The sequence below is a fragment of the Gambusia affinis genome, linkage group LG09 (genome assembly GCF_019740435.1).
Source record: "Gambusia affinis linkage group LG09, SWU_Gaff_1.0, whole genome shotgun sequence".
Lineage (NCBI taxonomy): Eukaryota > Metazoa > Chordata > Actinopteri > Cyprinodontiformes > Poeciliidae > Gambusia > Gambusia affinis.
In genome coordinates, this window is record NC_057876.1 from 11726220 (window position 1) to 11738912 (window position 12693).

The 12693-nt window shown below is 39.8% G+C and overlaps 1 protein-coding gene across 2 annotated transcripts; it reads left to right on the plus strand.

Moving 5' to 3' along the window:
• Positions 1–513: 513 nt before the first annotated feature.
• Positions 514–12684, plus strand: sfxn1 (sideroflexin 1). Of its 2 annotated transcripts, none has more exons than XM_044127070.1 (11): positions 514–666; positions 4727–4896; positions 4967–5137; positions 6148–6246; positions 6355–6430; positions 6594–6679; positions 7317–7444; positions 7533–7582; positions 7768–7817; positions 8843–8890; positions 8983–12684. In XM_044127070.1, the coding sequence occupies exons 2-11, from the start codon at positions 4733–4735 to the stop codon at positions 9077–9079; spliced, it is 969 nt and encodes a 322-aa protein (XP_043983005.1). In that variant the 5' UTR covers positions 514–666; positions 4727–4732; the 3' UTR covers positions 9080–12684. The 2 variants fall into 2 exon arrangements, with proteins under 2 accessions (XP_043983005.1, XP_043983004.1); XM_044127069.1 differs by lacking the exon at positions 514–666 and adding an exon at positions 2856–2967.
• Positions 12685–12693: the final 9 nt, after the last annotated feature.

Sequence of the window (12693 nt, forward strand, 5' to 3'; positions counted from 1 at the left end):
AGCCAGAATTTAAGACAAACTAGTTGATTTTATTGATTTTAAAAACATATTTTGTCTATCTTTTGTACTTTTCATAAAATCACATGAATCTTTTTATTGTCATTACTTTTATTGTTTCCATTATATGTTTTAATTGAACTATTATTTATGTTTTGAACTAAAATGGCTTTTATTTTAGGATTGATCACCTTAGCATTGGTGCTTGCATATTTCTGCAATTTCCTCGCACAACTATGCGTAGATTTTATAAAGTTTTAACGCATTAATGATTTACTGCCTTGAAAATAAATTTTGCAGCACAGCTACAGATTTAGCGAAAGTTGATGTCTACAAAATAAAAAGCTTGGTATCAAAACCTAAGTGAACTGAGGCATTCTTGGTCACATAATATTTTCTCTAAATATCGCATTTCATTTAAAAGAAGGGGACGTTCATGCCCTTTCTTCAAAACGCCTGTTTTTGGAGCATATATAAGTGTGTTTTCCAGTGTGGACGGAGGCAGGACTTTTATTTTCCCGTGGAGTGTTTCCGGGCTGTGGGGAACTGTGGGGGTTGTTTGCTGTACTGACGCTGCTGCATATAAAATTAGCTGGCTGCAGCCAGTTAGGGCCACCCTCTCTCTCACACACACACATACACACACAGACTCCTGGAGCCCACAGTGCAGTAAGTAACCTGTGCATTTATCTGATTTGGATCCGGAGAGAGGAACCCCGCTTCCTCCGATCGGAGGGGACTCAAATCAGACGTCGTGGCTCCTCAAAAAGCCTGCTGATACTAGTTGAATCTGGAGCGTCTCACAGCTGGATAATAGCTGGCCTCTGACAGATGTGGTTCCTTATTATTCTGCTATAAACGAGGAAGCTCTGGGTCTGATTGATTAGAAGGGGCTTTGTGCTAATTGTTCTTCCAGATGTTCTTTCAGCTCCAGCTGCAGTCCAGATCTGACTGGTCTATGTCTGGTTGGTTAAGACGCTGAAGTTGGCGTCCGATTCGAAGCGTTCTATACACTTTGACTAAAAGGGCAATTCTGTTAATTTAACCTCTCTGGTCTAAATGTAATCCGCTCTAGTTCTAAATCTGAATTATTTAGAATGGTCAAATTTAACCTGAATTCGTTAGTATTTTGGTTTATTAACGTTGTTGGTCTTAAATATTCTATAAAATATTTGTTATTTTTGGAATCTTAATTCAATTTGTGAAAACTAAATAAGGAGCAGTTTCGTGCTTTTTTTGGTCTTCACGGGTTTTTATGGAGTTTATCTTGTACCATACAAGTTACAAAATACAGAGATCAAAACTATGCAGAGTTTGTAAAATAGTTTCTGATTTCAGAAATCATTATTTGATTTATGAAAACTCCAAAAGAGAAATGTTACAGCTTTTTGTGCCTATAAAAGTTTATCTCAGATAAAGTCTAGCTTGAAAGGTACGCCACCTGGACATACTTCCTCTGCACTAATGACAAATTCTATAAACTAGTTTGTGAAACCTTCATTAAAATTGCAACAAGTCAAAGAAGTGCGATTTTACTTTGTTGTTACTTAATCACGTTTTGAGGCATGCCATTTTAAAAGTACTACATTGGATCAAACCTTTTACAGAATTACTTTTGTAGTGATTGCAGATTCAGTAGCATGTAGTTTAGTGTTTGTAAAACCTTTCAATTTGAGAAAATGACTTATTTATCTAAAGATCATGTCACGATTGATCCAGTTTGACAGAATCTTACCAGGTCAAATCCAGACAAAGTTATTTTACTGATGACAGATTCAGTAAAACAACATTTGCAGTTTTAGTTTTTTCAGACACATTTTGGTTTCACATCTTGTATTGAGTCCAGCTCACAAAATACTACTTTTCAGAGTTGTTCTAGATTGTTGGATTCTATTAAATGCTTTTGAAAACCTTTACCTTAAACTCCTTTAGACAATTGTGAGTTAATATGGTGGTCCTGAGCCCACTTTGCAAAGTTTGAAAAGAACTCTACCTCAGATCAGAAAATGACAAAAATTGTTTTACACATTACAGATTCTATATAGCAGTTCTTGATAATAAAAAAGACTTGCAAAAACAATAAGAGGTTTTCATAAAATATAAAATGGGTTTTATAGACCCATACAATTCAAGTTTAAATCAATCAATCAATCAATCAAGTGTATTTATATAACACTTAAGCAACAGTGCAGTTCAAAGTGCTTTAAATCAGAAAAACAAAACCACATCATAAACACACAAAAGAGTCACCAATATGTAATATTTCTAACTATAAGGAGTTTTATGCAGTCTGGACAAGTTATATGTAACGGAATAGCCCTTTAATGAAGATCAGAATCCGATACGTCAAATCAGATGCCAACTTCAGCATCGTTGGGCAATGAGTGTATCCAGCGTGTTTACCTTCGATCACTGACAGAAAGCTGCAGCATATAAACAGTAGGAAGTCACTCTTGTACTATCCCTGTGATGCTGCTTGTGTTCATTATGTGATTAATGTATCTCGAGTTGCTGTGAATTTCAGGTTAATGTGTAGCCACGAAGGCTCCCTGTGATTGGCTGAGAGTGAGGGCAGAAGCAGTTCAGGGTCTGCAGATTAAAGACCGACAGTGAACAAAGTTCAGTCCTCTCATGTCACATTAATCTGTCTCTCTCAGCATCAGATTAATGCTATCGATATATTAATCAATACATCAAGTGAAGTGTTCTGCAACCGCTGCCCAGAACAGTTATTTAATGTTCTAAACCTTTAATTCAATGTAAAGAGTCGGCATTCCTTCTACACAACGCAGCATGGAACACAGAAGCAACTGTATGAAACAGTTAAATACTTAAATACTTGCAGCTGATTGTCATGATGCTGGATTCCTCCCCTCTTTCATCAAGTGTGGTCCAAATGATGCAACACCTCACGGGGTTTCATGCTGGTGCACAGAAGAAAAAACAACAACACACTAATACCCAGAAATGGTAGGGAAATATATCAAATCATTAGAACTTTGCTATTTTAAGACTGGCACTACAAATCACTGAGAAACCTAACAAATATAAAACTAAAAACTGCTGACACTGCACTAACGGTAGTGATGAAATGCCTTAATACACTCTGTCATTCACAACTTGTACCACCAGCTTTAGCAGCAGGAACTTTAAGTAGCTTTAGAACATTATGTCCATTTAATGAGATCTTCATGTTGTTTTATCTGAAACTCTCTTAAGGTCCCACCAATCAACACTGGGCTTTGACTTGGTCATTGTAACACTTTGTTCCGTTGCTTTGCAGCCATTCTAATGTAGATTTGTTGTAGTGTTTTTTTGTTCGTTGTCTTCTTCTGCTGTTGGTGCTATTTAGCTACACCTTACATTTAATTTGGGCAAACTTTCCCTTTCAAAAATAATTAGAACCTAATTTAATTCAAGTACAAGTAAGGACAATTCAAGTATCAACAACAGTTTGAGAATCATGATGTGTTCCCTGCCTTTTACCCGACATGGTGGTGTGCATTATGCCTGGTCATTTGCACTTTAGCCTCCTCTGTGCTAAGAAAATTGTTTCAGTGGTTCTCTAGTTCACTCATGAGCAACTCTGGAAAGCTAAGCCTTTTAACATATGCCATATGAAACAAAATATGCTTGTTTAGTATTTATCCAGCTGATGGCTAAACATTTAACTTTAACATTTAACATCAGAACCACATTTCCTAGAGGACTAAATGGTTTCACTTTGGGGTGAATTTGTATTCTACCTGGAAGGTCAGAAGCTCTTTTGGAGTTTTCTACTTGAAATGAACCTTTCTTTCTGTAAAATAAAAAACTTCAAATAGCCTGTAAAGAGACCGATAACCCTCCTCTGATTGATGAGATGCAATAATTTCCCGAAATCGTTGCTCATATGTTTCTCCCTGAATGTATAAACAGATATATGTTCAGAGCAGCAAAAGGACAACCTCCCGCTTTTATAGATCCATATTACTCAGATGGGTCGACATCTGCCTGCTTATTTTGGCTTTAAGTCCCTTGGAAGCAGGAAAGATGAATTGTGTTTTTCTGCAACTCTTTCTGCCTAGTTGGCTGCCAAATCTACAGCAAAACTCAACCAAATAACTTCTATGGTGTTTTGAACTGCTCCTTTTCTTACTTCCTGTAGCAACTAGCTGTGTTGCAATGCTAATACCAGCTTGTTTGCAGTGCAGTAACATCATCAGAATTACTCAGTATCTCTGCTTACGAAGAGTTTGAAAGTTTTTCCTCTTCGCTTTGGCCCCAGTCGCCACGCTGATGATTATAACGACCTTCACTCGGAATAATGAGTGTCCTGCTTTGCACATCTATAATAATACTCTTCTCTGTTTGACTTTGCAGTCTTATTTGCTGTCATATTGCGAAAGAACTTTTCTTATATAAAATGCAAAGTTACGTGACTAAAAGCACGCTTTCTTCACTCAGCAGGGTCTGATTTGCTGATGTAAATCCTCCAGTCCCTTTAAGACTTTCTGCAAACTCCTGTTGAGTTACAGTTTGAGATTTACCCTTTTGCTGCACTCATGCCTAACAATCCTTGTGCCAAGTCTGGCCATTGCCATGGCAACATTATGCTGAACTGAAAGGAGCATTGTATCTCTCTAGTATTACTTCTCTGACTTCTTTCCCCCAAATAGAAGTCCTTTGTACTGGAGGGACGCCCGGCACTCACTAACACCTTTCATCTTTTTACCATTTCTCTCTGTAGATAAATATGGCAGCCGAGCTATCAGCCTCCATAAACATCAAGGAGCCCCGGTGGGACCAGAGCACATTTGTTGGTCGAGCCAAACATTTCTTCACCGTCACAGACCCGAGGAACATCCTCCTGACCAACGAACAACTCTCACATGCACATTCGATCATCACCGACTACAGGTAAAGCAGTTCCGCAGGAACAGGGAGGGACTCTGGGAAGAGGTCTGCTCACACGTTCTCGATCTCGCAGGAAAGGCATCGTCTCGCCGGGTCTGACGGAAGACGAACTGTGGAGGGCCAAATATGTTTTCGACTCGGCCTTTCATCCCGACACCGAGGAGAAGATGATTCTGATCGGCCGCATGTCGGCTCAGGTTCCCATGAACATGACGATCACTGGGTGCATGATGACGTTTTATAAGTAAGATCTGCACACGCCTCATGACTTGGTGAACAACATTGTTAGGACGTTTTCTGATGTGTTGCTTATTCAGTGCCTTGCAGAGCTATTCATACCACTTTATCTTTATTTTTCCACATTTTGCTACATTACAAAACATTAGTGAACTAACAGCATCATAAAGGCCGAGGAATACAGCAGAGAGATCAGAGATAAATAGAGAAGTTATAAAACACCTAGGAAAGGACGGTTCTGAATGCTTTCTAGATATGAGAAGATTATGACAACACTTAAAATCTAAAATCTAATCACTGATTAGAAAACCAGGCAGTAGACCAGTGGTCCACCGACTAAAGGAGCAGCATGGATCCACAACTCGGGTAGGATAATCAAGAGAAACATCCTCTATGCACTCTACAAATCTGGCTTTCATGGAAGAGTGGCATGAAGACAGCAATTCTTGAAAGGGGGACAGAAACAGTGGTTTCGGAGTTTGCCACTAGCCAGGGTGGAGGTTGACCTTCAGACCTCAGATCAACGTAACGACCCTCAACGTACATCCAGGGATACAATCACATGCCTTAGATCAAAGCATACTTATTGTTTCAGTCGGACTGAAAATGAGGTATTTTCAAATCAAATGAAAAAAAGGTTTTTTAAGCTGATAGAAACATACCCCAAAACACTTGCAAGTGTAAATAATAATAAGGATAGTTCATATCCAAAAGTATTAACTCAGAGTGGCTAGATAAAAAGATCCTGCAATTTTCTAGTTCTAATTGATAAAATTCTAAAACTTTATAACTCTGTGGTTTTTGTTCTACTGATTCATCACATAAAGTCCTGATACTGTACGCTGAAATTTGTGACTATAATATGTATAGAGATTAAAAATGAATACTTTGCAAGGCACTATAAATCACCTTAAGGATCATATGATAAAACTTTGAATCCTGTTTTGCAACAAGGACATCAGTGAGTGCTGATTTTATTTTGTACTTAAACACAGACGACTTGTGTTCTTCTCACAGGACAACTCCTGCTGTGCTGTTCTGGCAGTGGATCAATCAGTCCTTCAATGCAATAGTGAACTACACCAACAGGAGCGGCGACGCTCCGATCACAGTCAGGTAGGAGACAGCAGCTGCAGCTCGGACTCAGCCACGTACGGATTAACCCTTTAATTTAAGCGCTCCTGTGCCGACCGCTGTGGTTTAATGCGACTTTTCTGTTTGCAGTCAGCTTGGCACAGCTTATGTCTCTGCTACCACAGGGGCAGTCGCCACCGCTCTAGGACTAAATGCACTAACAAAGGTACCACTTCATCTAACCCCGTAACGCATCCCATTATAATGGCGGCTCTTGTGTGGACTCTTTGTTGGACATGCTGCTGTTTGATGGGGAAAGCTTCAAGTCCAGCCTCAGAGACGAAGCAGTCAGATGAATCTGTCTCCTGTTTTTTTTTGCTCTCCTGCAGCACGTGTCTCCGCTGATTGGACGGTTCGTTCCGTTTGCTGCTGTAGCGGCTGCTAACTGTATCAACATCCCGCTGATGAGACAAAGGTAAACGGGAATATGCTCACTTAGCCTTGTTGTTGCAGAACAGCATCACTTCCAAGCGCCTGGTTGGGATGTATTCAATAAAGAAGGAGTATGTGTCCTGAGCAGGCTTTTGAAAATTTAAAGTAGCTTTTGAAAGTAACAGTGTCTCAGCACGTATAACATAAGCTCAGACTTCTGAGGTAAGATGTTTTTATTGGTCTGATGTAACTTTCTAATCTTACATGTCATGTTTTTATGAGCTGGAAGCTGAAAATCACTACAAATAACAGAAATTACTGCTTGGAAGCCTCAGTCTGGTGGTATTCATCTGTATAGAGTGTTCAACTTAGTGAATTAAATTAATGAATTTTCAGTAATACTCCAATTTACTGAATATGACTACAGACAGACCCAGATACTACTAACGGAGACAGCGATTTCAAACAAAATGTAAAATTTTGTGGTCACCAGATTAAAATAATTTTACTGCCTTCTTTGCCATCCTCCTCACTGTGCATGTTTGGTCAGATTTATTTCTGACCACACAGATATGAAATCAGTGTCTAGAAACTCTAATCAACTTGAGAATCATTTTCTATCACAACATTTCATGAAAGGTGCTGCATGAACGAAGCCTGATTGGTTGATTTGTTTTCAGAGAACTTCAACATGGGATTCCCATAACAGACGAAAATGACAACAGATTAGGGGAGTCAACAAAAGCTGCTCAGCAGGCTATCTCTCAAGTCGTGGTCTCCAGGATCCTCATGGCTTCTCCAGGCATGGGTACGAATCTCTCCGTTTTGGTCAGGTTTTATATTAACAATTTGAGTTGCGCGCTCTGCGAAGTCATGCTTCATCGGTCTCTTTCCAGCCATCCCTCCATTTTTAATGAATCACCTGGAAAAGAAGGCTTTCCTGAAGGTAAGCATGAGCTGCACTCTTCGAGACAAGAAGCGGCGCTCCCATGAAGCTGAACAGTCGGTTGAAGCCGGCCCCCTTTCAGCCTCGACCCGACAGAGGAGTGAAAAGGGCTGAGACCGCTCTTGTATGGGAGTTCCCCCGCTGCCTTTGTGTGCCTCGGTCATTTTTCTGCCTTGTCTTTTCAGAGGTTTCCATGGATGAGTGCACCCATTCAAGTCAGCCTGGTGGGATTCTGGTGAGTGGTCAGAGAGGGCCCATCTGATAAGCTCTCATGAGAGTCCTCTCAAATATCAGCCTAATTTCTCGCAGCAGAGACATTTGATCGCCATAATCCCAGGATTGAAGCCGTAAACTGAGACCTTCAGGTCACAGCGAAGGAGTTTAGATAAAATGCTTTGTTTCCTCCTTTGAAAAAATGATTCACCTGCACATCTCTACAGAGGTTCAAGTTAAAACTACGGCCAGCATTTTTTCCGATGCAATGATGGTCATTAGCAGCGCTCACTGCAGTATAACAAACCATTAAAAAAAGAAAGCACGCCCCATTTTAAGTATAAGGGTTAAAGTATAAGACATAGAAACACACAACAAAACTGGAAAACCTGTATATCAATAACTAAGTACACAATTGAGCTTTCATCTAAGCATCAGCTGTGAGACAGAAGACCTCACGTTGGACTCCACAAAACAAACGCGAATCATCACACCTCTACCACCGTGCTTGACAGTGAGCATGAACGTGTTTTTGATCCATAACCAGGATTGTTATGGTCAAACATATTTACCATAACAAAAATAGAGGACATTGTTCCAGAAGTCTTGTGGTTCCCCCCAGATGCAGCTTTGCAATCGTAAGTTGTGTCACCATGTTGAAACTATGAAAGAAGAAACTAAGGAGAATGTGCGCAGATGCCCACTCCTGGTGACACTTGCACCTGTTTTCCCTCTTGAGAGAATATTTTCTCACAGTAGAATTATGGCAACTACTTTTCCTCATAAATCCCATGGAAGCATTAAGGGCGTACTTACTTTTTGACACGTTTTTCATTTTTGGCTTCATTTTTAGTAGAATCAGTTGAACGTTTTGGACCAAACCATCACTATAAGTCCTGATATGTAAATCTTTTAAACTGTAAGAGGGTGTACTTTCTTTTTATCAGGACTGCAAGCGCAAATCTTTGTGCCCTATATTCTACACTTGTGTAACAGCTCACTCTGATAGCACAACCACATTTATTGTCTTTGTTGTTTCTTGTTCAGCCTGGTGTTTGCCACTCCTTTGTGCTGCGCATTGTTCCCTCAGAAGAGGTGAGTGAGTTTATAACTCAACAAAACACGGCTCCGGCAAAACTCCAGCTGAGCTTGAGCCACGTTAACTCTTCCCTCCCCGTCCGATCCAGCTCCATGTCCGTCAGCCGCTTGGAGCCGGAGCTGCAGGAGAAAATCCGGGCCAGCCACCCAGGAGTGGAGCGGGTCTACTTCAACAAAGGGCTATGAGGGCGCATCCAAACACTGCCATAGGTCAGCTGCAGACTCGGCCCTCACCGCTCTGACTACTCTCCTCATTCAGTGTGCCAAAGTTAGGTTTTCTTATCTTATTTCCAACATTCACATCCAGATCTTAGGTCTCCCTGTCACAGGCAGTCTCTGTTTAAAAAAAAATAAAATAAAAATCAGGGGCAAATATTTGCTGATATCAATGTGATTTTGTTTTGTTTTGTTTTGTTGTTGTTGTTGTTGTTTTTGTTGTTGCAAAAAGATTCTTGCACAGGGCTTGATGAAATGATTTAAAGGGGCAGTGTTATGCCATTTCAAAGAATAATCAAGCAACTGTCACCTTAAGTTGTTATAGAAATGCTGTTTATATCCAACATGACTGTGTCTCTTCAAGAAGCTCCTGCTCTTGCTCCGCCTTCAGGAAGTCATTACAACATTTCTCCATTAAGCCTTTAACAACATTTCTTACCAGAATTGCACTGAAGCAGTAGGTCTTATGTTGAGCTTAGCAGATGCACAGTTCCACCAGCTGTTTTCTAATTGCTGCTGCTGCTGCTAGTCTGAAGGGATGAGTGTGGGAGTCGTGGAGAAGGGGTGCTCTGTAATGCGGGAGCTCGGCTTGCAGACTGCAGCTGTAGACGTTTTGTGGAAAAGACATCACTCTGTGTTTTGTACTGCTGTTTGGGAGATTAAAGGATTTCTCAAACATGCATGAAAGAATCAAGGCAACACTCAAAAGTATGTTGTTGAGAAGAGAATGACACTAGAACATCTCGACTTTACTCCGTACTGCCCCTTTAATGTTCCTCCCAGCGGGTTTGTTGTGACCTGTGTGAAGTTGTTTTAAAGTGAACATTTCTTCTGTGCAGTGTTTAGTTTGGTGACTCGTTGCTCGTTTGATCCCATGAAACACAGTATTTCAGGTTGGCAGACAGTTTTTAACCCACTTACATTGTAACTGGTTCAAAACACGCATGGTTTTTCTCTTTGTTTTTGCCAAATTGGTACTGATGCTTTTTAAAAATCTATCTACAATTGCAACTTCTTGACCGGAGTTCCTTTAGGAAAGCGATTACGTTAAAACGAGCCTCTCGACATCTAATCGTGTATCTTAAGCTGATTCTCAAGGGATTTGCCCTGTAAACATTTGATGTAGCGATGGTTGCTGCCAATGATGGGCCAAACATGGTGCTATTTGCTGTCATAATAATAAATGTTTATTATAGTATTTATTCTGCTTGCCAGAACAAAAACACTGCTCATGATTAAATCCTGAGGAAGATCTTTTGGTTCTACTCAGCCACATCCTAACATTTATTGAGAGCTGCATAATTTCTCTTGAACTTTTGCAAATCTGGGGACGTTTAACCACACGAAATAATCGCAGGGAGGAGCAGATGGTTACATAAACGTTTCTTCTCACAAACTTGTGTGTGTTTCATTCTAAGTAGCACATAATTGAGAAGTGGAAGAAAAGAAAAGATGCATGCTTTTTAAAATTCTTTCGCAAATAAAAATCTGAGAAGCTCAGGCTCACTCAGATTAGGTCGAGACATTTCTAAGCATCAATTTTCAAGTTTTGCCATCCATTGTCAGTTGGCTACAGGTCTGGACTTTGACTGGACCATTCTGACGCATGAATGGGCTTTGATCCAAATCGCTTCTTTGTCGCTCTGGCTGAATGTTTAGGGCCCAGTCACACATCTTCCAGGCTTTTTCTAGACTTGTAGCTCTGTCCACCTTCCCATCAATTTGCAGCAGATTCCCTGTCACAGCTGAAGAAAGGTTTTTACCCACTGCATGATGCTGCCACCACTATGCTTCACCTTTGAGAGAAGTGCTAGTTTCCAGTCTCACTTAGTGTTATTGAAGAAGCAACAGAGAACTTCTTATATCTTTCTTCTTACCTCTTTTTTCCTTAAAGGCCGGATTAGTGAAGTGAACTAGCAACAGTTGCCTTGACGACAGTTGTGGATCTGGAGCTCCTCCAAAAACTGGCCTATTAAATTTCTTCTGTGATTTATGCTGTCCCTGCTCGATCTGTTAGTTTAGCTGGACAATCAGATCTTACTCGTTTTGAAGCTGTGCCACGTTATTTTCATTTTCAGATGGTGGCTTGGACAGTGTTTTAGGAGATGTTTTCTAACTTAAAGTTTATTTCAACATCTCCAAAACGTGGCTTGTCTGCTGTGATTTTGTTCTTTCTGATGCTGTTGGTAAACATTGGGACTGCATTTTGTTATTAAGTGACTCCATCAGATTTTATTCAAGGGAATTGGAATAAAGAGGGCTAAATACAAACACATAGCTCTCTTTTTTTGGTGGTTTTTGTTAATTAAAAATGTTCAAGGCCGTGCATCGTTTTCCTTCCACTTCACCTTTATGTTCTACTTAGTGCTGCTCTATCAGAATATCAATAAACAACATTGAAGCTGATTGAAAACTAGTGTGACTTTTCGCACATGCATTTGGGAGTTTATACCTTCTGCTTTCAGGTATAGAACTGGAGAAAAGAGAAAAGGATTAATGAAATCTGAGATCTCTTTTGACTTTGTGGGCATTTTAACTCGTCATTTTATCCTGCTGAGTCTGAGGAATGTGAAAACTCTGCAGCAGCAGTCTCCTGCTCAGTGTTTTGTCTTTTGTCCAGACTAAGATAAAACTCCAACTCTACAGTTACTTGAGCTCGTAGTATATCTGAGTTCAAACCTCAATCAGTTTTTCTCTGGTCTTGTAACTTATTTTTTCTCCTGTATTCAGATGACAGCTGTGTTTGGGCTCTGTCAGGTGTTTGACCTCTTCTTTTTTTTTTCTTTCTTCCTAAAAAAATACTATTGTCATCAGTGAGCTATTCTTACACAATATCCATCGTTAATCATTATTAAAATCAGGGATAAGAGACAAATTAAAGATTAACTTGTCGCCAGAAAACTTACATGCAATAGTTATCCAAACAAATCCAACTTTTGGGCTTTAAAATAAACCTTTTACTATATTTCTGAGGACCAGGCATGCAGTGAGATTGTGCTCCATTTACCACAGATGTTTTCATTCCTAAATGACCATCGATTCAGTCCTTGTGCAGCCCTTCCCCTTCATGGTGGTTTAATGTTTTCTGTGATCTCCTCAGTTGTGGTGTGAGTAACTTCACTTTAGACTGTGGGTGTTTTTAGGAGCTGTACCTGGCTGATTTTGAAGTGAAGGTTATTCTTGTCTTCAAGGTAGCTGAATGTAGTCCCAGGCGTTAAAAGATGTGTTGGTTTAGAAAAGCACAAACAAGCAACAAAGTGCAGCACATTTTTAAAACTTGTTCATCTTTGATTAGTGAATGACAAAGTAAAAAAAAATAAAAAAATAAAAAATAAAAAATTCTCCTTTATTTGAAATGGATTAAAGCTGCATTTCATCCCAACACCTTTTAAGTGTTGGGAGTTTATCTCTTAAATTTCAGCCAAAATAAGCATCACAACCAAAGTGATACAAATGGACACGAGGGTAAAAAGTCATTTATTGTTTCATGTGACAAAAACTGTGATTGTTCTGCAGTAACATGGGGTGATGTGATGTTAACAGTATCTGGGTGAAATAAAGGTAATTTAATCTGTCTTGTGTCG

Coding starts and splice junctions, on each gene's coding strand:
- sfxn1 (XM_044127069.1), top strand. Junction 7,583..7,767: donor AAAAGAAGGCTTTCCTGAAG/GTAAGCATGAGC, acceptor TTGTCTTTTCAG/AGGTTTCCATGGATGAGTGC. Junction 7,818..8,842: donor GTCAGCCTGGTGGGATTCTG/GTGAGTGGTCAG, acceptor TTTCTTGTTCAG/CCTGGTGTTTGCCACTCCTT.